We start from the raw sequence: 25,116 nt of genomic DNA on the forward strand, positions 1-25,116 counted from the left end.
CTTAATTAGCCATAAAGTTCTTGGATAATAGTTTCCATTGGGACTTTGATAAATTTAATAGTGCAAAACACTTAATTCCAATCTAAAACAAACATCACAAACCACTCTTTGAAACACGTCTATTTATTAAACAATTAAATTATACACATTTTTTTTACTTCCATAATGAATGAAATATGTAAAATATTGTTTGCTAGGAATAATTATATTTGTGTAACCAGTATGTCCTTTAACTTCAGTAACTGGTAATGATTTTGGTAACTTCCACACATGCCACAACAAAAAGAAACAGCTGGCTTGAATTTATTCTTTAATAAGAAATATATGTGTGGGAACTGTTATGGCTTAAAGTTTAAGTTGAAATATTTTAAAGTAACTTAAACATGTGCACATACTTCAATCTTTTCAACCCAACTGATGGTGCTATATATTAAGACAACAGTTTCTAAAGCTAAAATATGGTCAAATCTAACTAAAAGTAGTGATCATAGAATTCCCATAAAGTATATAAAACAATTGTAATATAACTTACACAAATACTAGATCCCTGAATCTTAAATTTCAACCACTAACATATACATGGCCTTCTGATCTGGTATAAGTACTTAATTTCAAATTATTTTATGTACCTTTCTTTTAAGTTATTTTTCATTTGGATACTTGTTGTGTTGTGGCAAGTCTGCACATAACCAAGAATCCTTACTTTTGTACGTCTGCACATAACCAAGAATCCTTACTTTTGTACGTCTGCACATAACCAAGAATCCTTACTTTTGTATCGCCTGCACATAACCAAGAATCCTTACTTTTGTATCGCCTGCACATAACCAAGAATCCTTACTTTTGTACGTCTGCACATAACCAAGAATCCTTACTTTTGTACGCCTGCACATAACCAAGAATCCTTACTTTTGTATCGCCTGCACATAACCAAGAATCCTTACTTTTGTAATGCCTGCACATAACCAAGAATCCTTACTTTTGTACGCCTGCACATAACCAAGAATCCTTACTTTTGTATCGTCTGCACATAACCAAGAATCCTTACTTTTGTATGCGTCTGCACATAACCAAGAATCCTTACTTTTGTACGTCTGCACATAACCACCAAGAATCCTTACTTTTGTACGTCTGCACATAACCACCAAGAATCCTTACTTTTGTACGTCTGCACATAACCAAGAATCCTTACTTTTGTACGTCTGCACATAACCAAGAATCCTTACTTTTGTACGTCTGCACATAACCAAGAATCCTTACTTTTGTACGTCTGCACATAACCAAGAATCCTTACTTTTGTACGTCTGCACATAACCAAGAATCCTTACTTTTGTATGCCTGCACATAACCAAGAATCCTTACTTTTGTAATGCCTGCACATAACCAAGAATCCTTACTTTTGTAATGCCTGCACATAACCAAGAATCCTTACTTTTGTATCGCCTGCACATAACCAAGAATCCTTACTTTTGTATGCCTGCACATAACCAAGAATCCTTACTTTTGTACGCCTGCACATAACCAAGAATCCTTACTTTTGTATCGCCTGCACATAACCAAGAATCCTTACTTTTGTAATGCCTGCACATAACCAAGAATCCTTACTTTTGTACGTCTGCACATAACCAAGAATCCTTACTTTTGTATCGCCTGCACATAACCACCAATCCTTACTTTTGTACGTCTGCACATAACCAAGAATCCTTACTTTTGTACGTCTGCACATAACCAAGAATCCTTACTTTTGTACGTCTGCACATAACCAAGAATCCTTACTTTTGTACGTCTGCACATAACCAAGAATCCTTACTTTTGTACGTCTGCACATAACCAAGAATCCTTACTTTTGTACGTCTGCACATAACCAAGAATCCTTACTTTTGTACGTCTGCACATAACCAAGAATCCTTACTTTTGTACGTCTGCACATAACCAAGAATCCTTACTTTTGTACGTCTGCACATAACCAAGAATCCTTACTTTTGTACGTCTGCACATAACCAAGAATCCTTACTTTTGTACGTCTGCACATAACCAAGAATCCTTACTTTTGTACGTCTGCACATAACCAAGAATCCTTACTTTTGTACGTCTGCACATAACCAAGAATCCTTACTTTTGTACGTCTGCACATAACCAAGAATCCTTACTTTTGTACGTCTGCACATAACCAAGAATCCTTACTTTTGTACGTCTGCACATAACCAAGAATCCTTACTTTTGTACGTCTGCACATAACCAAGAATCCTTACTTTTGTACGTCTGCACATAACCAAGAATCCTTACTTTTGTACGTCTGCACATAACCAAGAATCCTTACTTTTGTACGTCTGCACATAACCAAGAATCCTTACTTTTGTACGTCTGCACATAACCAAGAATCCTTACTTTTGTACGTCTGCACATAACCAAGAATCCTTACTTTTGTACGTCTGCACATAACCAAGAATCCTTACTTTTGTGCGTCTGCACATAACCAAGAATCCTTACTTTTGTACGTCTGCACATAACCAAGAATCCTTACTTTTGTACGTCTGCACATAACCAAGAATCCTTACTTTTGTACGTCTGCACATAACCAAGAATCCTTACTTTTGTACGTCTGCACATAACCAAGAATCCTTACTTTTGTACGTCTGCACATAACCAAGAATCCTTACTTTTGTACGTCTGCACATAACCAAGAATCCTTACTTTTGTACGTCTGCACATAACCAAGAATCCTTACTTTTGTACGTCTGCACATAACCAAGAATCCTTACTTTTGTACGTCTGCACATAACCACCAAGAATCCTTACTTTTGTACGTCTGCACATAACCACCAAGAATCCTTACTTTTGTACGTCTGCACATAACCAAGAATCCTTAGCTAATGCGTAAGAGACTCTGTAGTGATGTTTTTACTCCAATCTTAGTTTGGTTGCTGCATATATTTATATTGTGCCACAAATACAACTGAGGGAACTGTTGCACTTTAAAAAGTTAATACAAGAAAGCAAATAAAATGAGTTAATTTCTACTTTGTTGAATATATATATATATATATATACTTCCCCAAAAGGCTTACAAAAATACAACTACACTGCTAATTTTGTTTTTCTGCTGTTCAATGTCATGAATGGGCATACCACAATTCTGCATAAAAAAAAAAAAAGCAATACAGCAGCACGAAGTTTGTTTTGGTTTTTAATTTTGTGCAGAAGTACAAGAGTGCTCTTGGTGCTGGTCATTTCTAATTTAGAGTAAAGAGGAGAGGGAAGGCAGCCAGTCCTCATTGCCAACTCTTGGGCTACCCTTTCACCAACAACTAGATTGACCATCACATCAACAGTAAGGCCAAAAATGTTTAGTGGGATGGAGATTCAAACCTCCAGCTCTCAGATTGTGAGTTAAGTGCCAGTTACTTGGCCAGGCTGAGTCACTGTAGTAGTTGTTGGAAACTAAAATTAGTTATGGAATGTGTTGCACAATATATTTGGTTCTTTCAATAAGCTACTGACCTTCAATCCTTCATGTGATGAGATATTTTCTGTATCTGTCTTTTATTGTGCTATCTGTGCCAGTAATTTTGCTTGCTCATCTTAGAGTACACTTAATGCCTTGAAATATTAATGTAAAATAAAAACTTAATTACATGATACATTTTAGTAATAGGCCTTAGTAATAGTGAGGCCTATCTCATTGTCTCATGACAAGTATAGTTGTAATCATTCTTTGCCAGCTTGTAAAAGGCATACATGCCATAACAACTGTTATATCAAATAGAAGGATATAATGATGTTTCGACCAATGGTGTATATCATTCTAATAGGCATGGAGGTCTTTGGATTGAGCGAAATGCACCTTTGGCAATAGATATAACATCAGGCTTTGTTCAAATACATATATTAAAGTTATAATTATAATCTACTAACCTTTAAAAGAACACAAGTTTAGAATGACCAAGATTAGTTTAAAGCACACGTTTAGCAAGGCCTATACAAGATCTTGTTCTGTTAGCGAAATTGGAAACGGCCTCATGACCTGTAAGAATGAAATGTCGTGTTTAAAAAACAAAGTAAAACAAATACATTACAATGTTCCTTAGTGTTAGAACTGAATGTTAGATCTGTAAACGAAATTATAATTTACATTTCACTGTAGTATTGTCTAAAAAGTGTGACTAATGTTAGTTTTATGTGATAAAAACATGTCCTGGAAGTATCATTTTTTTTCTTGTATATTATAACTAGTATAGGGTTACAGCTTAAGATTATTGAACTTCAAAAATTTTACAAGTGTTGTCTGAATTAATACCATTCTATAAATGATAAGCAATTAATAATTTATTATAATTTCAATTAGGCTAGTACTATGCTGTACACGCTACTTACTAACATTAATTAGGCCAATATTAGGAGTACTTTTATTGAAGCTGAGAGATTTTTATCTTACAAGCAATTGGTACATCTGTTTCTTTTAAAATGAGGGGTGGGGGTCTTCCTAGATATTTAAATGGGAGGCGAGGAGTTGGAGCACAATTAAACTACAGTGAAAAAAACGGAAATACAACACCCTTTCTTCAAATCTGTATTTGATTTCTGAAAGGGAAAATCCAAACATAAATTACTGATGATGAAATTGCTTTAGGTATATAACTTTCCAATTTCCTTTTTTATATAACTGGGGCGCAATTTTTTTGGAAATATTGACAAAAAAAAAAAAAAAGAGGCGAAGTTCTCAGCTTGTAACTAAATGTTAAAAGTTTTCCTGTCTAAAGTAATAAATAGACAACATTCTTGGAAACTTGGGTTTGTTAAAAATAATTTTATATAAAAGAATGATTTACTGAAGATAAATTCAAAAGTAACCACTATTTCCCCTAAAAATTTTTTTTTATGAATAATGATTTAAAATATCGGTATTATTTGTGTGCTTGATCATCCCTTAGGTTTTATTTACCTATGGAAACTTATTGTTTTTAGAAAGGATATGTTAAACAAGTTGTGAAAGCTTTAGGCATCTAATTAAAAACACAAACTTACTGTGCCGTAGTTTATGTAACAGTGAGCATAAAGGCAAGAAACCACCCATTTTTTACATTAAACAGTTGCAATTTGATAAATGGAACAAACTTTTTACAATAACTTACCATCCTTGTGTGAGTTTTACAAGGATTCAACAGGGAGTTGGAATTTCTATATATGGTGACGTGCCCCTACTTTTCGGGCAAGATAAAAAATATTGCTTCAGCTTTTAGAATTTACGTGGATTAACCACTTTGACAACATGTGTTGATGTGTTTTGTTTTTTTTTAATTTCGCACAAAGCTACTCGAGGGCTATCTGTGCTAGCCATCCCTAATTTAGCAGTGTAAGACTAGAGGGAAGGCAGCTAGTTATCACCACCCACCGCCAACTCTTGGGCTACTTTTACCAACGAATAGTGGGATTGACCGTAACATTAAAACGCCCCCACGGCTGAAAGGGCGAGCATGTTTAGCGCGACGGGGATGCGAACCCGCGACCCTCAGATTATGAGTCGCACGCCTTAACACGCTTGGCCAGGCCGGGCCCATGTGTTGATGTGCAAAACACCATACTGGCTATTACATTGGTAATTTTAAGTCTTTTTTAGCTCTTAATATTTATTATTCAGTGCTGTTTTTGTTCCTTTTTTCTCTCTTGTTCTTTGTAAAACATTGCATTTCTTCCTTTTAATTCAAATAGTTTTATTGTTTATTATGACATAATAGCTTGTACTGGCGAAGCGTTATTTAATGGTCGCTAGTTTGTGTGACAGTACATCTTAGTAAGATTAATATTTATTGTCTCTGCACTATTTGTTTGCAGTAAAAACATACACAGCATCTTAACAACAACTTGTGTGCTGCCGACAAAGCTTTTCACTCAATACCAAATGTTATTTTAGTGTGTTTTACATTTATTTTTTCACAAACTTGGAAGGTGTGTTTCGTTTTTTTTTCGTATAGCAAAGCCACAAAGGGTTATCTGCTCAGCCCACCGAGGGTAACCAAACCTCTGATTTTAGTATTGTAAATCCGGAGACATACCGCTTTACTAGCGGAGGACTTCTTGGAAGGTTTTTTGTGTTTTTTTTATTGTGGCAGTTTTGCTTGATTAGTAAAACGTAAGAAAGAAAACTTGGTTTATTTCTTTTAACTTTGAATTTTAGTGTAGTTTAACTAATAGTTTGTTGTAAAATGTATTTTTTTCTTTATTTACTATTAGTTACAGATGGTCCTGAAATTATGTAGACTCGGAACTACAAATAATACGGAGAATGTGCCAGCATTCTGTATATATGTATGGCACAAACGCCCGTCTTAAAGCAATACAAAAGTCACGTGGACTTTCTTTCTTTTGAGTAAATCAGAAGCTAGATATGAAGAGTTAACTGGCATAATCGCTCTATCTCAGATGTATTTGCCGCTTCCAGCTATTCAGAGAATTCCAAGGTCACAAACCGTCGTTCATCATTATCTTTCTTCAACAGGCCTAACGCCTACCTACTACCTAGTAGTAGATATAATTTTATCAGCATTTGATAGTGCAAAACAATGTTCACGATATTTCAATACCTTTTTTATTATTATTCTACGCAAAATTTATAATGTTAACCTAATAACTTACGTACGCCATTTTATACAAATGTATACAAACATGTATAAAGAAATAATTGTTGCTAGATAAAAGAATTATGCACAGGTGGTTAATGAACTTGAGAAAAGGAATGAAACAAGATATGGATAGAAGTGGGCATATCACTTGATCGGTTAATGATCACATATGCATACCAAGCTGTCTCAGCTTTACATTGAAAATAAAATCGGCTTCCTCACTGGCACAACAAATAGAACGAGAATTTGAAATTATAAAATATTACTTTACTGCAAAATAGTAGTAAAAGTAAAGATTATGATGAAAGCTAAAATCCTATTCAAACACCAAACTTTAAATAAACAAAATAGATCCAGTCATGTAGGGATTTTATTTTCCATGCAGAATCAAGACAGCTTAGTCTTCTATGTAATCATCAGTCGATCAAGTGGTTAAGTCCACTTCTATTCTTATCTCGTTTAGTTCGTTTTTCAAGTTCAGTAGCAAGTTCATAGTTTTTTTATTTAGCAATGACTTTATTCCTCATACTTGTATACAATAATAACTCATGAGTAAACTATTTAGAACTAAAAATGAACCTGGTCACCAGCATAGCTAATTTAGTGTAGCTTTTTTTTTTGTTTCTTATATTTATAAAGATTAGTGTACTATTTCGTTCGTTGGGTACTTTAGCTGTTAAAAGCCATTAAGTAATCTTTAAAGTATTTAGAAAGATATATTTCATTTTTTATATTGATTTATAGTTTTACAATTTAAATATAAAGAATACACTAAGCAACTTACTACTACATTCTCGACTAATTGAAAGGATGTATTCTCTGTAAGATACACAATACGAAAGTAATGTGGCGATTTTTGGGCACTTGCACAAAATTCTTTTTGAACACACTGTTAAATATGGTTTCATTTAATCTGATAATATACGTTGTTTTTAAAATCTCCCACAATTTTAAGACAAAACACAATATTTAATTTTGATGCATTTAATATTAAATTTATCCATGTCTAGCCTCTGACCACAAGTTTTACGAACAACTTGTTTGATTATTTTGTAGGCTAATTAGAATACGAAAATCCAATAAACTGCAGCAGATTCACAACACTTTTCAAGACAAAATGTCACGAAAATCATGAAAACTTCAGCTACTCACGAAAGTCGTGTTCAAATTAAGATTGGAGATCGTGTCTGAAGAGATCTTGTTTAGTGTGTTAAATTAAGATTGGAGATCGTATCTGAAGAGATCTTGTTTAGTGTGTTCAAATTAAGATTGGAGATCGTATCTGAAGAGATCTTGTTTAGTGTGTTCTAAAAAATATGACAAACTCACAACATTTTGAAGAGGGACACTTTTTTGTCCACCCTTATATAAATATTAAAAATATAAATAATAACAAAAGAACTATTTTGTTTTAATAAATGTTTTTTCAGTTATTGATACTCTTTGCATCTTAAGTTAAATTAAGTCACTTAAAAAAATATGTTTAAAGAGGTAATAAAGCGTGTTTGGTCGGGAAGTTCTTTAGAAAGAAGAGGGCTTAATCATGCATCTTGCATGATAAAAAGTAATCTAACATTGTATGGTATATGTTGAACTACCAATGCATACAGAAGAAGATGAAAATTAAGAAAAAACACAATATAAAGGCTTAGATAATAGAATACACCTTCAAATGCATTGAACTGGAGAACGGACAGCCCAATGGAGGGGGTGTTTAAAAATACACACACCAAAGCGACCAGAATGTGAGGTATTTAACAGGAAAAACTTATCAAACTGGAATATCCAACTACCTGAGCTGACTATGGAAGGAGTAGAAAAGTACGTTAAGAGTACTCCCATTTGAAGGAAGTAAATCCATGAACGATGTTAGTAAAATCCTCAAAATGTTCTGAGATACATTTTTATTTTAAGCATATTTCTCGTCATCAAGAAGAACATATATAATCTCTTAAGTGGTAACATAGAATTGATAATGCAAAATGAATAACCAAACACAACTTTGTTGACAGAAACAAATAAAACGTTTTTGCAATGAAGTAATACATGCTGTAACTGGGCAGAAATATAAAACAATTTCACTTTGGGATAGCTCAACAAATATTACTTGTATAATAAATATTGAACTTGTTGAGAGAAATTACTACAAAGATACAGAAAAATATTAAAATAAAACTCGTGAAGAAAGCACAAACAAACGTTATAACGAGTTGTGCTAAATGATAATTGATAGTTCGGTACAATTAAACAGAGGGAGTCACATTCATCATGACAGTATATTGCACTCTTATTAGTGGAGGGTTTTTTTGGATGATGATTTACATTACACACACTGGAATCAGTCAATTCTAACTGAGTGAGAGAATAAAGGTTTGTGCTATGCATAACTTTTTTTTTTTTTTGTATAGTGAGGACAGCACTCAATGAGAATAGCTATTGATATGAGTGAAGGTAATGTAGTATATATGAATAAAGATAATATAGGGAAATCAAGAATAAAACTATTCTTTGGTTAAAAACTTTAAATTGTTTGATTTATAAGAACTTTATTTTTTAAACATCAATTTCAAATCTGTATCATTATGACTTCACAAAATAATAATAAAAAAAGATTCCAACACAGTTTTCAATATAACTCTCAACTACAATATCTAGCTTGTACATATATTTCCACTTGTATCTTTAATATAAAACTGGTTCCTTGTGTGGTAAAAAAAAAGAGCTACTAAAATTCTTAATATCTTCAAAATCTTTTTGATAAAAAAAATTAAATTGTGGTAAATGTAAGAATATGGCAAACCTCAATAATATACATATTACATTTATGAAAAATAAATACAGTCAACTAAATGATTTCCCATGCATCTGTGAAATGCCAGATCTCTTTATAATTTTTGTTTTTTAAATATAAAACATTGCTCAGTGTATAGGTAGAAACACATATGAATTAAAAAAATGGCTGAGTATAATAATTCAGAATGCTAAAATATTGACATAATGCATTTTGTTAATGCATATTAAGATTTGAAGCAAAATTAGCATTACACATCCATGTATTACATTTTTGAAAATAATGCATTTTTCAATCAATTTCACTTATTTAAATAAAATATCTTTTCCTCTTAATACAAACTAATAAGGGAAAAATACTGACACTTTCCTATTTCAAGTGGTTTGTTTTGGGGGCTTTGGAGGTATACCTCTCATTTTGTAGTACTGAACAAGTTGCTGAGGTATTTCTGCTAAAACTTCCTTTGCAAGTAAACTACAGGGGCCCTGCATATAAAAGAAAAAGTCTATTTTAGATTATTGTTCACATCTAAGTTCAGTAAACAATTAAAAAGTATTCATACAGAATACTGTAACACTAAAATCTAAAACATTTTTGTCTTCTAATATTAAGTTTTACAAAATCTCTAGGACAATCTTCCAGAATAAATGGCCTATTAGAAAAATGTTAAACATTTATAAAAAAAAACAAAAAACAATTACCTCCAGTAAAATTCACTAATTAAAAACTTCTTGAACATAACAATTAATTTTGAACAGTGCTTAATAATTTTATTTTAACTTTTCAATTTCATTTTTAAATGCCAGTTTAGAAGTAAAATTTATTTGTTCTAACCTTTTCAAACCTGTAAAATGGTACAAACTGAACTATGTCTCGAGCTACTGGTTGACCCTCTGGTGATCGCAAAGCTCCATCATCTCCATCTAGAAAGTTCATTGCTGAAAAATCTGCTTGTCCTACCCCAACAATTATTATTGACATTGGCAACTGAGAAGCATACACAATGGCCCTTCTTGTTTCATCCATGTCTGTTACAACACCATCAGTCAAAAGTAAAAGCACAAAGTAACTCTGGTAAAAAGAAAAACCTATTTGATTCAAGGCCACTAAAATTATCCTTTCTTGTGATATGAAGTTCATCTGATTATAGTAAAATTTTGTTTAATAATGGTTCAGTCAGTTCAATTGTCATCTTATTATGCCCAAAGAAATACTGAGTTTTCAATGCATCTTAGGTGCTAGTTAAGACTGTTTTTTGTACAAATATTTTTTAGTTATTAAAATAGTTCCAGTACATGTACACACATACACACACACTGATAACTGCATAAATAGACATCAAAATATTTACTTTTATTCTCCTCAAAGTAATGAGTATCTCCCATCAGACCATTTTTTACCCTTTTCTATAATTGTAATTTTTTTAGACTTTAACTTTAGATGTTAGTACTTTAATGTTTCAATTTTACTCATTGTATTAATCTCTGTGCATGTACTACAAACAGCATACAGCTATATGAAGCAGACCTTCCAGTGAGCAGTTGAAAACTTCATAAATTGTGATTTTATGATGCATGTGGCAGTCTATGAACCATACTTACTATGTGGTTTGTTATATGGGAAATACTATATATATGTAAAAACAGCTGCTTTGGGTTGAGAAAATTTTTTATGTAGAGAAGCGAACAATGTTTCGACCTTCTTCAGTCTTCGTCAGGTTCACAAAGAAAGAAAGAGGTAACTGACCGATAGCTAACCACATGTTTGAAGGGGGTTGTGTAACTGAGTGTAGGAATGTAGAGGGCATGCTTAGATGTTTGATTATATTTATTAATATAGGTATAAAGGTGTGCCTGTGTATTGCCTTATTTTGGGCTTGAGTTGTTGTACAAGTAAGGATACTTTAATTTTGCATTTGTTTGTGTTTGTTTATTTAGTATTTGGGTGTTTTCTATGGTTATATTGTGTTTATTTGATTTGCAGTGTTCAGAAACGTGTAAATGTGACTTTTTGTGTTCTTTGAATCTGAAAAATAACCAACAAAATATGACATTCCAGTTAATACCAAATTTATTCAAAAACCAGGCACAAAACTAAGGTCTATACTATTTAAAAACTACACTGACAAACACCACATCAACATTATTTATAAAATACAATGTGATAACTGCCACAACTTCTATGTTGGGAGAAACAAGTAGAACAATGGAAACCAGATTCAAAGAACACAAACAGTCACCTTCACACGTTTTCGAACACTGTAAAATCACATAAACATAGAAAACAAATACTAAATAAAGAAACAAACACAAACAAATGCAAAATTAAAGTATCCTTACTTATACAACAACTCAATCCCAAAATAAATCAATACAAAGGAACACATATATACCTATATTAATAAATATAATCAAACATCTAAGCATGCCCTCTACATTTCTGCACTCAGTTACACAACCCCTTTAAACATGTAGTCAGTTATCGGTCAGTTACCTCTTTCTTTCTTTGTGAACCTGACGATGACCAAAAAAGGTCGAAACATTGTTCCCTCCTCTACATAAGAAATTTTCTCAACCCAAACCAGCCGTTGTTACGTATATATTTTTCTCTACAAGTGGGTTTTTTCATCATCACTGATTATGGGAAATACTGTTTTGATTCTATGTTGTGGTTTCAGTGTTTAAAGTAAGAAATGAATGCATCACTGAAGTTTTGATTTTAGCATAAAGTAGTGAGTTTCACATAAAAAGGTAAATTGCTATTTCTTTCATTATATTCACTTGCAATGAAATTTGCAAGTTGCTGACAACAATGTATTACCTTATTGTTAGTTTCACAAAAGGTACTTTCCAAAAATGTTCACTCTGTGGAATCTACACAGTTATATCTACATAAAATATAAACTAAGCAGATTTGGAAAATTGTTGAGTGTATGTTGTAAGGAGAGTACAGAAGTGAAACCCAAAATTGCAGTATTCAGACATGAATTTCAAGAGACACTAATAAACATTTTTTTTATTAGTGTAGCATAAAGCTACACAATGGGCTGTGTTCAAACCATCATGAGCATTGAAACCCAACTGCTATCATTGTAAGTTCTTTTGTGTGTTTTTCGTTTCACAAAGCCACATCAGGCTATCTGCTGCATGCATCGAGGGGAATTGAACCCCTGATTTTAGTATTGTAAATTGGTAGACTTACCGCTGTACTAGCGGGGGAAAATTGTAAGTTTGTAGACATACCAGTTTGCCACTGTGGGGGCCTAGCAAAAAAAAACAAACCTAGAATATAGTACAGTGATGTAAGTTGTAAGAGAAAATTGTATCTGCATTTGTTGCATACATCACTTTGTGCAATATTATAATTTAACTAGAGAACTAAAATATCCAAAATGCTTACAAAGAGTGAAAACTTTCAACTTAGAAAAAAAAAGTATTAATAATACAGTAATTTTACAATAACACTTAAGGTAATTCTATAAAGTAAAATATTACAACTATAATATCAAAAATTCTATTTTAACTGTCAAAATAACATTGTTTCTATAAATCTTGACCTCAGGGTTTTTAGGCTACTTACATATTTCTGACAAGTGAACAAACTTGCCTTAAACATTATACATATACATGTAACACATTCATTGCTCTCAAGCTCATGGAAACTCTACAGGAAAAACAGAGCCAAAATTTTTAACTGAGTTTACAAAAAAGAATTGGCTTCCAACTCATCACAAATTGCCTCCTGTTGTGTTTTATAGCTGTTAAAGAGAGATAAAACAATGAAATTGAAAAACCTGATACAATCAAAATTAAAACTCATACAACATGAAGATAAAAAATACTTAACTGCTTTCCTTTCTTTACCTGCATTTCTTCATTTTAAAAAATATCAATAAATGTGCAAAAAATATTGGTGTGATTGATTTATTATAAAAGTAGCAAATAGCTACTCTATTTAAGGATTTATGTATAGTCTGTGCAGTTGTAAGTTTATTTTTTAAAGGCAGCATTTAACTATGATCACTGAGAAAATGAAACCATACTGTACAACTTTTCATTTTTAAGGGAAAATTCTGTTTCTTATAAAACACGTTATCTTTTATCAATACATGAAAATTAGTATAATTAGATGCTTAATGTTTAGGCCTACAATATGTACAATAGAACAAGCAAATGCAGTTATTTGCCACAGTGAAGTCTGAAGAAGTAGAAATTATAGTTTAATCAAAATTGTTAGAATGAAAAAGTTACTTCAAAAGCTTTTTTTTTTTTTGCAATAATTGTTTTTAATAATCTAAACATACTGTGAGTAACATTCTAACTCATTTACAATCACTGGTACACACAACACCTATGTGACCTACATCAGGGACAGTCTGTTGATGAGCCTGCCATGCAAACTTAGCCACATGGTTGATAACAGGAGAAAAATTTGTTGGGCCATATAGTTGTATCTGGGGTAAACAATTACGGTAAGCTTCTACTAAACCTTGCACACCTGTTAATGAAAAATAAGTTACTGCCAACTAGCTATTTTACAAAACATTACAGAAAATGAATTTATTCACTTTCAAATTTTTCATTCAAAATATAACAGAACAAAAAGGTATGGACATAGAATATTAGTACATGAATAAGAGGCAACAGTTTTCTTCATACTTGATCAGAACATTTTGTAAATGATCACAACATAGGTATACGGTACCATCCAGTTTGTTTCTTAATAACACAAATATATAGAGCCTTAACATTCTCATCAATCTTCATTTGTCAAAACTCAATATATGGTTAGACAGATACTCAAATATAAAAGTGCATGTGCAATTTTTATTACTTTCTTTTACACAGCCTCAATACCCAAATATTACTCTATGTAAGAACTTCCAAACCTATTAAAAATGTACTTCTGAATTCTGAATATCCAATACTATTATGATCTAATAAGTGTAAAGGTAGTTATATAAAAATAACCTTTTTGTATACTAAATTTTTATATTTATACACAACACATATACAAACCTATGTTATAAAATAGTTTCTGTTCAAAAAACTTAGCATAGGACAAAAAACACTAACTTTTTATCACTATAAATGTGTTTATATATAATCTTATTTTTTTCTGTTGGCACTTAAAGTATCAGTACTTAGACAGGTGTGTACATACATTTATATTAAATAGATCAACATTAAAAAGGAATAAATCATAAAATGAAAAATCTTTCTTTATGATTCAGGTGTTCAAGAAAAACACAATTATCACTCAAAGAAAAGCTCAAACTCCTTAAAATAATATCTTCTTTGAGAAAATGAATAAACTGTTAGATTCTACAAGAGAATTAACCCAATATATGTTACACTTTAAAACATGCATAATAAAAACACAAAACTTCTGGATTATTCAATTTTAATAAATAAAGTGTACAGTCAATTAATCATTACTTTCCACGATGTTTTTTTATATTGGTTGTGTGAACTAATTGTGCAAAAGTTTCTCCAAAAACTGAAAAAAATTGCATTTGTGAAAACTTTTTTAATGAATTGTTCTGCTGAATAACTTCTTACTGCTAATTTATTGTTTCACATGTTAAAACATTTAAAATACTGATTACATTATATTGATTTTGTGTGTGTGTATACATATATATATATATATACATAATCCTTAGATAATAGGTAACAAGTTATTTTACTATCATTTTCAGCTAAATCATTATTTTAGATTAGAATTCAAGCATACCTCCATTCTACACATCATATTCTTATTACTGTTTAAATTTTTATGTAGATTTTTTATAAACTAACCTGCACAAAAAGGATTATTCATGTTGAAATTCAACGCAAATTCATGAGACACTTGCCATGTTGGTGGTATCCTAGCTCCAAATCCTAATGCAGGAAACATCTTGTCACTGAAACAAAAGTATTTTTAATACAATTTTAAATATACAATGTTATTACTATCAACAAAATAAAAAAGAAGCTGTTGGTATTTAAGTGGCAGATGTTTAAGTATTTCTCTACTTTAATTTAAGGATGTAGGGAAATAAATATTAATATAATATCGTACCAACTATATCAATGTATCAAATTAATTAAATTACGAGGGCTGTTCAAAAAATACGTGGACTGTTTGATTTGCACGGCCCCAGTTGGTTCCAGGGGAATCTGCTAGGTTGCACAGATCAGCTGATTACGACGCCATTTCCCGATTGCAGATATCTTCATTTGTGTATTAGCTATGCGGTTTTAAATGAAGTGCGATTTTTTCGTTTGGCAGATTTCAGAATGAATGACCTGAAGGAGCAACGACTTGCTGTGAAATTTTGTGTTAAACTTGGAAAATCTGTGACTAAAACTTTTGCTATGCTTAACACGGCTTACGGTGATGTTGCTGTGAAGCGTACGGCATGTTTCAAGTGGCATGAACGTTTTAAGGATGGTCGACAGTCTATTGAAGATGATGAGCGTCCTGGACGTCCTTCCACGTCAACTGACAACCCACACGTCGATAAAATCAACACCCTGGTGCGGGCAAATCGACATCTGACTGTCAGGGAGCTTGCTGAAGAGTGTGGGATATCAGTTGGATCTTGTTACGAGATTTTGACTGAAAAATTGAAGATGCACCGCGTTTCTGCGAAATTCAGCCCTCAGAACTTGCGAGTTTTTGGGCAAACACTCAATCACTGTTCTTCCCCACCCCCCTACTCACCTGACCTTGCTCCTTGCGATTTTTTCTTGTTCCCCAAACTCAAAAGACCCTTGAAAGGAAGAAGATTTGAGACGATTCCCGAGATTAAGGCAAATGCGACGAAGGAGCTGGAGGACATTACAAAAGAAGCGTACCAGGACTGTTTCAACAAGTGGAAACACCGTTGGGATAAGTGTGTGCGTTGGGGAGGAGAGTACTTTGAAGGGGTCCCAGACCTGTAACTTCTAAATAAAGTACATTTTGTTTTATGACGTCAGTCCGCATATTTTTTGAACAGACCTCGTATGGTAACAGACAATATTACAAATTAGAGAAATTAAAACAATTGACAATTCCAAATTTTTGAGAAATCTAAAACCCAAATAACCCAGTTACTATGCGATTGCTTCATTGTCTAAAATGGTTGCTAACAAATTTCCCATTATGCAACTGATTCACATCATCCAAACAAAAATGTAAGCATAACTGAGTTTAAAGAGAACTTTTTTTCCTTCTAAATATTTATTTATAAGATGAAGGAACATGATGTTGAGGCAATAAAAATTTATTGAGAAAAAATACTGTCAAACATTTATGTGCCATATAAATATTTTGTGAAGGCATACATAATGCATCAAAAGTTATAGTATAAATACTTAACTTGTGTAAATTATACTAAGCCTGAGAGAGGAAAAAAAACAATAATTAAGTTTTCATGAGTTACTAATAAATATATATACTATTTGTTTGATTACCTGTGTATGTGTTCATGAGAGTTAAGAAAAGGCACATGTATATGTTCATACTATGTACAGCTAAATCTTAACACATGCAATAAACAGCTTTTGGAGTTTCTGTCAGTAATATTTATAAAACTGATGAATACTTCTAAACATATTCAATACTTGCTTAAAATCATTATTTTTATGTGGTTTGTTTACTGAGTACATTAAACTGTTAAGAATGGTGCTTTACTGAATGTTTCATGTAAGCAAGAAATAGTAATATCTCTACATGTCATCAATATAAGGAAACAATAATTTTACGACCTTAACCTTTGTTTTTAAGTTATTGTCATAAAATGTTTGCATTGGAAATTGTTTATTTATATTAAGTATACAACAATACTACTTTAGCTATAATTTGATTATTTTAAAATTATTATCACTGTCCTTCAACAAATTATTATTGTAATTTTAAATTGATATGCAGTATTTGTGATAAACATCAACAATGATATTTTGTATTTTTATTAACTTTAGTATTTTTCTGTAATAAATGTATCTACATCTTTTGACAGTGATACAGATGGTGCTGTTACATCAAATTCAATACAAATCAACAATACACTGTTACACTAAATTGGTTTTATGTGTGTTGCATAATGATTAACACAATTCACACGATATTAACATTTAACAAAAAATCTTATGCTAGGAAATTCTTCATTTTGGATCAAAGAGAAAAAGACATTAATATCATGATCTCAACATGAACTTTGGAAATTAAAAATGCTGATATGTCATTTACAATTATATTGTTGAAAAATAATTTTTACCTGTCATAGTCTTGTATAACATTACCAACAGCCAAAGTTCCTTTCATGTACTGATTTGGCTCTGTAGGATGTATGAAATGTAGAGATCTGGAATCTCTTGGATCACCATTAGATGCTGTAAAATCTATTGCCACCTTTAAGGTAAAAATAAACTTTTGATTTTGTAAGCCATAAGAACTAAATACACTCATTTACTTTAAGGAAGATAAAACATAGTACATAAAGAACAATTTGCCACAGAAAATTATTATGAGAATAACTAAAAAAAAATTCTAAAATTGTTGTTTTCCTATGTTTGTGCTTATATGAACTTTCAGTAAAGTACTATTCTTATAAACTTAATGCACTTGGAAGACAAATATATATATTTATTCATTCACAATTACTGTAACTCTGAATAGTAAGTTAACATTTTTCTAAACTGTTTTAGATATTTTTACTAAGTTACATTATGACTATATGCATTAGCCATCCTTAATTTTGAACTGACAAACTAAAAGGAAACCAGCTAACCAACAATACCTACTATAATGTCTTGGGCTATTCTAATCAAATACCAAGATGTGAATGCGACTCTTACAAAGCACCCATATCCGTAAAGTGTGCAGCAATTTTATGGCAATTGGACATGAACCATGAACATTTTGATTCACAGTATGGTGCTAAACAGGCCAAACCTGAAATTTGAACATGGGGAATAAGCATTTAACATATACATTGAATTAATTTAATGCAAAAAAATTTTAATGCATGGTTTGATAACAACTGCACAAACAGTTGATATTTTGAGATCAAACAAATTTTTCTATACCTTCTTAGACTTAGTATTTTCCACAGATGTAACATATTTTCCAGGTTTAGCCAAAACTTCTACTTTTTCCTACCAGTTCGGATATGCCCAATTCTCAACATAAACAAACCAGAACCAGCTGTGACATTTTTTATATGGATTTTTTTTTCTGGGTGGTACCTTAACAATTGGCAGGTAACTATTAAATTATCTATATATAACAATGACAAGATGCTCATTCATGAATGCAAAGCAGACATAAAAAAATAATTGTGGCTAAATGGCACTTCCAGTGCTTAGGAAGAAAAATTATCTCCCTTGAATGTATACTAATTAATCAGTTACAAAGTGTTTGAATTGGTGCTTGAATTTTTTTACCATACTAAAATTAAACTACTTTTCCAAAAATATGGGATGTTTCGTTAATACAATATTTAAATTTGAATGATACCTTATGTTACATATAGTTAACATAACCATTCTACCCATTGATGAAAGGGAAAGCACAAAGTCAACAGCATCCACTGTCTCTGCAGCTACTTATAACCAATTATCATGATTTATTGTAATAATTATAAAATCCCTTATAGCTAAAAGTGAGGGGAATGTTTGAAAGCACATCATGGTATATACCTTAATTGCACTTTCCAATTCCCACCCTAGTACTCTAACAGCACATGGTTACTACAGTTACATACACATTTGATTAAATTATACATAACCCTACCACAATGGATCACAGATCAAAGGCCACATAATTATATTTGATGATTTGAATTCAAAGGTTTACTGAACTACTATTTTATGAATTTATATCATTAAGGTTGGTATCAAACTGTAAGTTATAATTCAAATTTCAGTATTATACATTAGTTAATTTCTTAATTTAAAACTAAATTTTAAAAGAAGACATCTAAATATAGATTTTAGTGAGTCATGTGGTAAGTTTAATTCAGCACTGTTTCAAATTAGATGTTTTTGATGTCAAAATACTAAGTCTATAGCTTCATATGAATTAGGAACATAAATTAATGATATTGACAAGCTAGAATATAAAATAAGAATCTCGTATCATTCCTTTATGCTGAAATATTGGTTACATACTGAATCAAACACAGTGGCCCTGCTCACCTCTTTCTATTTTTTGAAATGGTCCCTTATATACACTTACTTCAATATATGACATGTGAATAAACAATCGAAAGCTCAGAAAGTCCCTGTAACTGCTTTCTTATTCATTTTAAGGTGACTGGAAGCCATCTAGTTCTTTCAAATGAAGCTTTCAAACAGGTAAATTGTGTCTTTAGTCTTCTTGACAAAATACTGCTTAATTACTAAGCTTGATAAATTGTAGTGGTACTGATATAGTTATTTATTATTTTTTTCTTTTATTTCAAATGTATATATGTAAAAAAAAGATTTTATTTAACACATTCCACATGCAAAATTTGAAAACAAAAACAAAAAAACTTTGCACTTATGGTAAGCAGCAAACAATTACAAAGGTTGTCATAACTAGATGATACAATTGTTTGCTACATATATTTATTTACTGTTCTATGTTTTAAGAAAAATAAATTTAAAAACGATTTTGTAAATAGTACTAATTGATATACATATATAATGTATAACAACTGAATTGTTAATGTATTTAACTTAATGCTATTTAATTAAAGCACAGCCAAGACAGGTCTCTTTGTAAAGACTAAAGGTCAGTTTTATAATATTGAATATGGTAACATGAGAGTACATGTGCCACATCATTTTTGAGTTAAAAGTTGTAGTCATTCCTAGAATGACAAAAAAAGCAAAAATTTATATTTATTTTCTAGTTTTTTGTGGTGATTACAAGGTTGGTCAAATATGCAGACCCCACACAGGGTAGAGAAAATAACAGGCAAAATACAGTCTTACTGAAAACAAATGTTTGAAACGTACTTAAGAGGTTTTAGAGATTACACAAGTAATATCTGAGATTTTTGGGACAGAGAATATTTTTTTAATCATAACATGAATACCACTTTGCATTCAGACTAGTAACCAAGCAGACCTGATATTTTCACAAACAAATCTTTAGTAAAAATACTTTATTAAAAAATCTGATGTTTTGTGTGCAACAGACTTGCAATCTTTACTAAAGGTCTACTATATTTTGTGAAGGTACAAATACAGCATCAAAAGTTATAGTATAAAAAATTAACTTATGTATATTATACTGAGCCAGTCAAGAAATGGTTAAGAGCTTGAAAACAATTAAAATATTTAATTCATTTTTCAATATAACTTACTGTAAAATTAAGTTGGGTTCCTCCAAAGATATAATCCAGAAAGGTATATGCTTTTGTAACCTAAGAAAGAATATTTTCATTACTGTTATGTACCTATTTCATATAAAACTTATAATTTTCATATTTTCATTAATATTACTTTAATAATAGTAACTATTTTTTAAGTAGCAGTGAATCACTGTACAAGCAAGATGCATGAGTCATAATTACTAATCATACAAATACTAATAACTACCATACTAACAGATGAGTTAAAAATAATCATAAAATACATAAACAATGTCACAACATTAGCATATTTCCTACTTTAATGATTTTATTCTGAAATTCATAAAAATTAAAAACAGCTAATTACAAACAATTTTATTTGAAAATCAGGAAACATAAACCCAAAGTTGTTAATAAATCATATTAGCCTAAGGCACTGCCTGTAACTTTAAAACTAAAACCTAATTCCCTTTAGCACAGTACCTAAGCCATGTATTTTTGTTTTACACATCTTAAAATGTAAGGCTATGCAACAGAATTACTGTGAACTTGGCTGAAGTTAACACTTTCCTCACCTGTGTGAACAACAAAGAGATATTACCTTGCAAAACTGCCATAAAGATTTTTTTGCATATGCCCAAAGCTCCCACCTCAACACACATTAATGTCTATTGTACCAATCTATGGTATAATCATTATCATACTATGGCTCTTCTTCAACAAGAGAGCCACACATCTTTCAGGTGCAATAATCCCCATGAGTACTAACATTTGCAGAAAGGCTCACTCTTCTTGAAACAAAATATACACACTGGAAGATGAGTTTCTTTTTTGAAAACAGAGATCAAAAAGGGAATAAACCCATGGAGCATGTCAACCATTAGTGGGGCATCACTCAGTAGGAGACCACATCTATTTCAAGTAAGGAATACTCCTCAGCCAGTAATAGATACCTAGCAAATGCATCTTCCATGCAGTTGCACTCACAACCAAATTGAAAATGTACAGGGTCTTGGCTAACCTGAAGGGAAGGGACTGGAATTAAAAATTTCAAGTGTCATGGACAAAGTGAAAAAAAGTATCAGGCATACACAAATAAATATGTAGAAAAACAGATTCAAAATATTGATTTTGGTCATCTACAGGCTAGGAGGAAACATCCATCTTATATTACAAAAAATTACCATTGTGAACTGAGGAATGACTAAAATAATTCTAAGATGAAAGGTCTATATGGGGCTCCAATCTTTTTTTGGGAATAACATGAAGTTGGGAGCGAAATACACAAGAGGAGTTGAAGACTTGTTCCACGATGTTTATAATCTATATAGAAGATACAGCCTCCACTAGGTGTTAAAGGCACACAAGATCTAACAACCAAAGGAGAAGAAAGAGGAGTTTAAGCCAGAAAAGACAGAAAGAGTCCATGGGAAAACACCTGTGTGACCCAAAAAAAACATCCATGAAGTGACTCCACAAGTGGTAAAAAGGGAGAATCAAGCTCCTACCAGACTGGAGCTGAGGAGCAGCTCCAAAAGCAAGTCAGTCACCTCCATGTACTACAATGGCCAGCCCCCCAAAAAAGGAGCAAAAGGATGAGGAACAGGTGAGAGGCAACTTGATAAGAATCCCACAAACATGAATGTTGAAGCATTGCAGACTAAGAAACTCAGGAAATGAAAGACATCAGAGAAGAGTGCTGATAACCAAAATCAGCTAAAGTTTCCAAAGTGGAAGGAGCATCTCCAAGTAACCCATCTTGGAAAATCATTACCAGACAGTCACACCTAGAAGACAGCTGAAGGAGGTTAACAACTAAAAGTAAGGCATCCAAACTATACACATCCCAGAAACAAAGTTAATTGGGACAGAATGGAAGAAAAATATCAACAGTAAACTGGAAAACAGATATGCACCAGTTTCTCACAGAAAAGCTAGTAGGATGGCAATGTGAAGCCATGAAAAGAAGGTGAAGTATGGACAAAAGCAAACAAGTTGAATAAGTGAGGAAGACACATAAATGGACAGTGAAAGAAAGAAAACTAAGTGTTCCCCAATTTGAAAGAAGTGACTATGGTGATAAAGGCTTGTACAACAACATAGCATAAGATTCAGCAAAGAAAAACTGGAGAAAGAGAAAACAAAAGACACAAAGAATCAAACCAACCACAGCACAATGGTGGTAACATCACTCACCATCAAAGTGGTTCTTGTCACCATCACAGTATTAGATTACTCCTATTGAGGACTGTTAGAACCTTGGGATATGTTAAAAACATGGAGTCATAAATTCATAAATCAGATGATCCAAGAAATATACCTTTTTAAGAAATAAAAATTGGTCTGGTATGTTGACAGTGCAAGATCATAGGTTGACTGACCTAATGATGACACAGAAGAGCACTTAATAGAATCTGCATGCTGGGTTAATATAATGGGAATTAATACTGTCAAAGAAACCTTAACACACACAATATGCATCCCAAAATTATAACTTTTATCTGCAACAAAAAATAAAATAAAAATAAATCAGACGAAAGGTAATTCACACCAACTTCTGACTTAAATGTTTAAAATTTTGGTACTATCATGAGATACTAGCTCTCTGTTATACAAAAAGGTGAGCAAACTTTGTTGAAAACATTTTACGCTTTCATTTTAATGCATTCATTTATTTCAAAGTTTTTAAAATATTCACAATTTAAAGGATTAAAATAGTTTCACCTTGCAAGAAGTAAGAACTATAATTCCAGAGTTTTTATATGATTTTCCTTTTTTCTCTTTCTTCTTTTTATTAACACATGGCCACTCGACCTGCATAACCAAACATTACAAAAAAAAAAGTGAATTACATGCAACACAATCACAATGCAATGTCCAACTAACAAAGTTGTTATTCTGGTCCTACTCCATTTATCAACTCATACTTCATGACTTGTTAGAAATATGTGACTTGCAGCAAATAATATTAAATATTTTTGCAGTACAATTTATTTCAAGAGCATAAAGAGCCTTAAAACTGTTATACAAAAACCACATGTTTAAACAAATTTGCTCTTCTAACAAAAAATTTCATGTGACCAGTGTTGATAATTCACTGAAGTTCTAACATGACAGTACAACATGCCAGATTAAATACTGACATGTAATTAGATATTACACTTGATTAAACATCTTGATTTTTCACTTAGAAAGCAGTAAAATAAATATAATTTAATCATTTTAAAGTTCAAGGAAACCAAAATTCTCACACAATATATTCAACTAAGGTAAATTATTCCAACTTATTTCATTAAATAATGAAAAAAAATTCCCTTCTAATCTGCTATCAGTGATGTGATAACTAAGTATGAGGAAAATTGTTTGAAATAATTAAGCAAAAAAATGGGTTACATTTCTAAAAGTTTAATAGGTCAGAAAATCTTGCTTATCTCTTCCAAGTCATGATAAAGTGGAACAAGCTGTTTATGAGTGAGTTATTTTATTTTATTATTAATATTTTTTTTTCTGAAAGACAGCACTTATAAATTTCTTTTTTTTAATCACTATTTAATTCCACAAACAATATTATTATTATTATTATCAAAATTTGTATTTTGATTTTTCTAAAAGAAGAAAGAAAAGCTCACCTTATGGCTTTGTGCTTCCATTAACTGACCTAAAGTGGTTGTGCAATCACCTATTAGGTCATGACTTCCATCAGAATCATAATCATAGCAAGATATCTGCAAATAACAATTAAATTCATATAGTTCTTACACTAAATATTTTTAAATAAAAACAAACCTCAACCATTAACTTTTGAAAGCACCAGTAAATGGTTTTTAAATTTTTCTTTTTACACTTAGAAATACACAACTTCTACTAGTAAAAACATCATTCTTTAATAATAATTTAATACTAGCTTTAACTTATAATAAATTATTTCATATGTATGAAATTTAAAAATATATATGCATATTCTGTTTGCAGATATAAATCTCTTGCTGTTTGTTTTCTTTTCCAATATTTTTGAGTAACAAAAACATTTTAATTAAATGTAATGATGTTCTTTTACTTTAAGTACTTCACAAAAGTTTAAAAAATGCTCAATTTGAGCAGTAATTGACGTATCTAGGCCATGAGCACCTGAACTGAAATCTATGGTACCCCAATGCTGACAGCCATCCCATACTAAAAAACATTTATTACTAAAAGTTACAGTTTAACTAACAAAAGCTGACAAATCAATAAAAGATCTAACATGTAAATTGTGAACAAATTAAAAGGAATGTGTAAAAACACCTGCAGTTTATATGACTTCTATTTTATTATTATCTTTAATGAGTAGCCACTTGGACACACTATTTCTCTCCATGCTGCTCACAAAAGTACACTGCAGAGGTCATATT

General features: G+C 31.5%; 1 protein-coding gene across 4 annotated transcripts in view; it reads right to left on the bottom strand.

Annotated features, from left to right (window-relative positions):
• Positions 1–8,512: 8,512 nt before the first annotated feature.
• Positions 8,513–25,116, bottom strand: part of LOC143237623 (copine-3-like) — a 41,556-nt gene continuing 24,952 nt past the window's right edge. For all 4 annotated transcript variants that reach the window (XM_076477084.1, XM_076477082.1, XM_076477081.1 and 1 more), the window contains exons 8-15: positions 24,355–24,450; positions 23,450–23,539; positions 20,738–20,797; positions 17,660–17,793; positions 15,213–15,319; positions 13,775–13,908; positions 10,246–10,482; positions 8,513–9,896 (exon numbers count right to left, since the gene is read on the bottom strand). In XM_076477084.1, coding sequence (XP_076333199.1) covers positions 9,786–9,896; positions 10,246–10,482; positions 13,775–13,908; positions 15,213–15,319; positions 17,660–17,793; positions 20,738–20,797; positions 23,450–23,539; positions 24,355–24,450 — 969 coding nt within the window. In that variant the 3' untranslated portion in view covers positions 8,513–9,785. The remainder of the gene's footprint in view (positions 9,897–10,245; positions 10,483–13,774; positions 13,909–15,212; positions 15,320–17,659; positions 17,794–20,737; positions 20,798–23,449; positions 23,540–24,354; positions 24,451–25,116) is intronic.

The sequence above is a fragment of the Tachypleus tridentatus genome, chromosome 13, assembly GCF_004210375.1.
Source record: "Tachypleus tridentatus isolate NWPU-2018 chromosome 13, ASM421037v1, whole genome shotgun sequence".
NCBI lineage: Eukaryota > Metazoa > Arthropoda > Merostomata > Xiphosura > Limulidae > Tachypleus > Tachypleus tridentatus.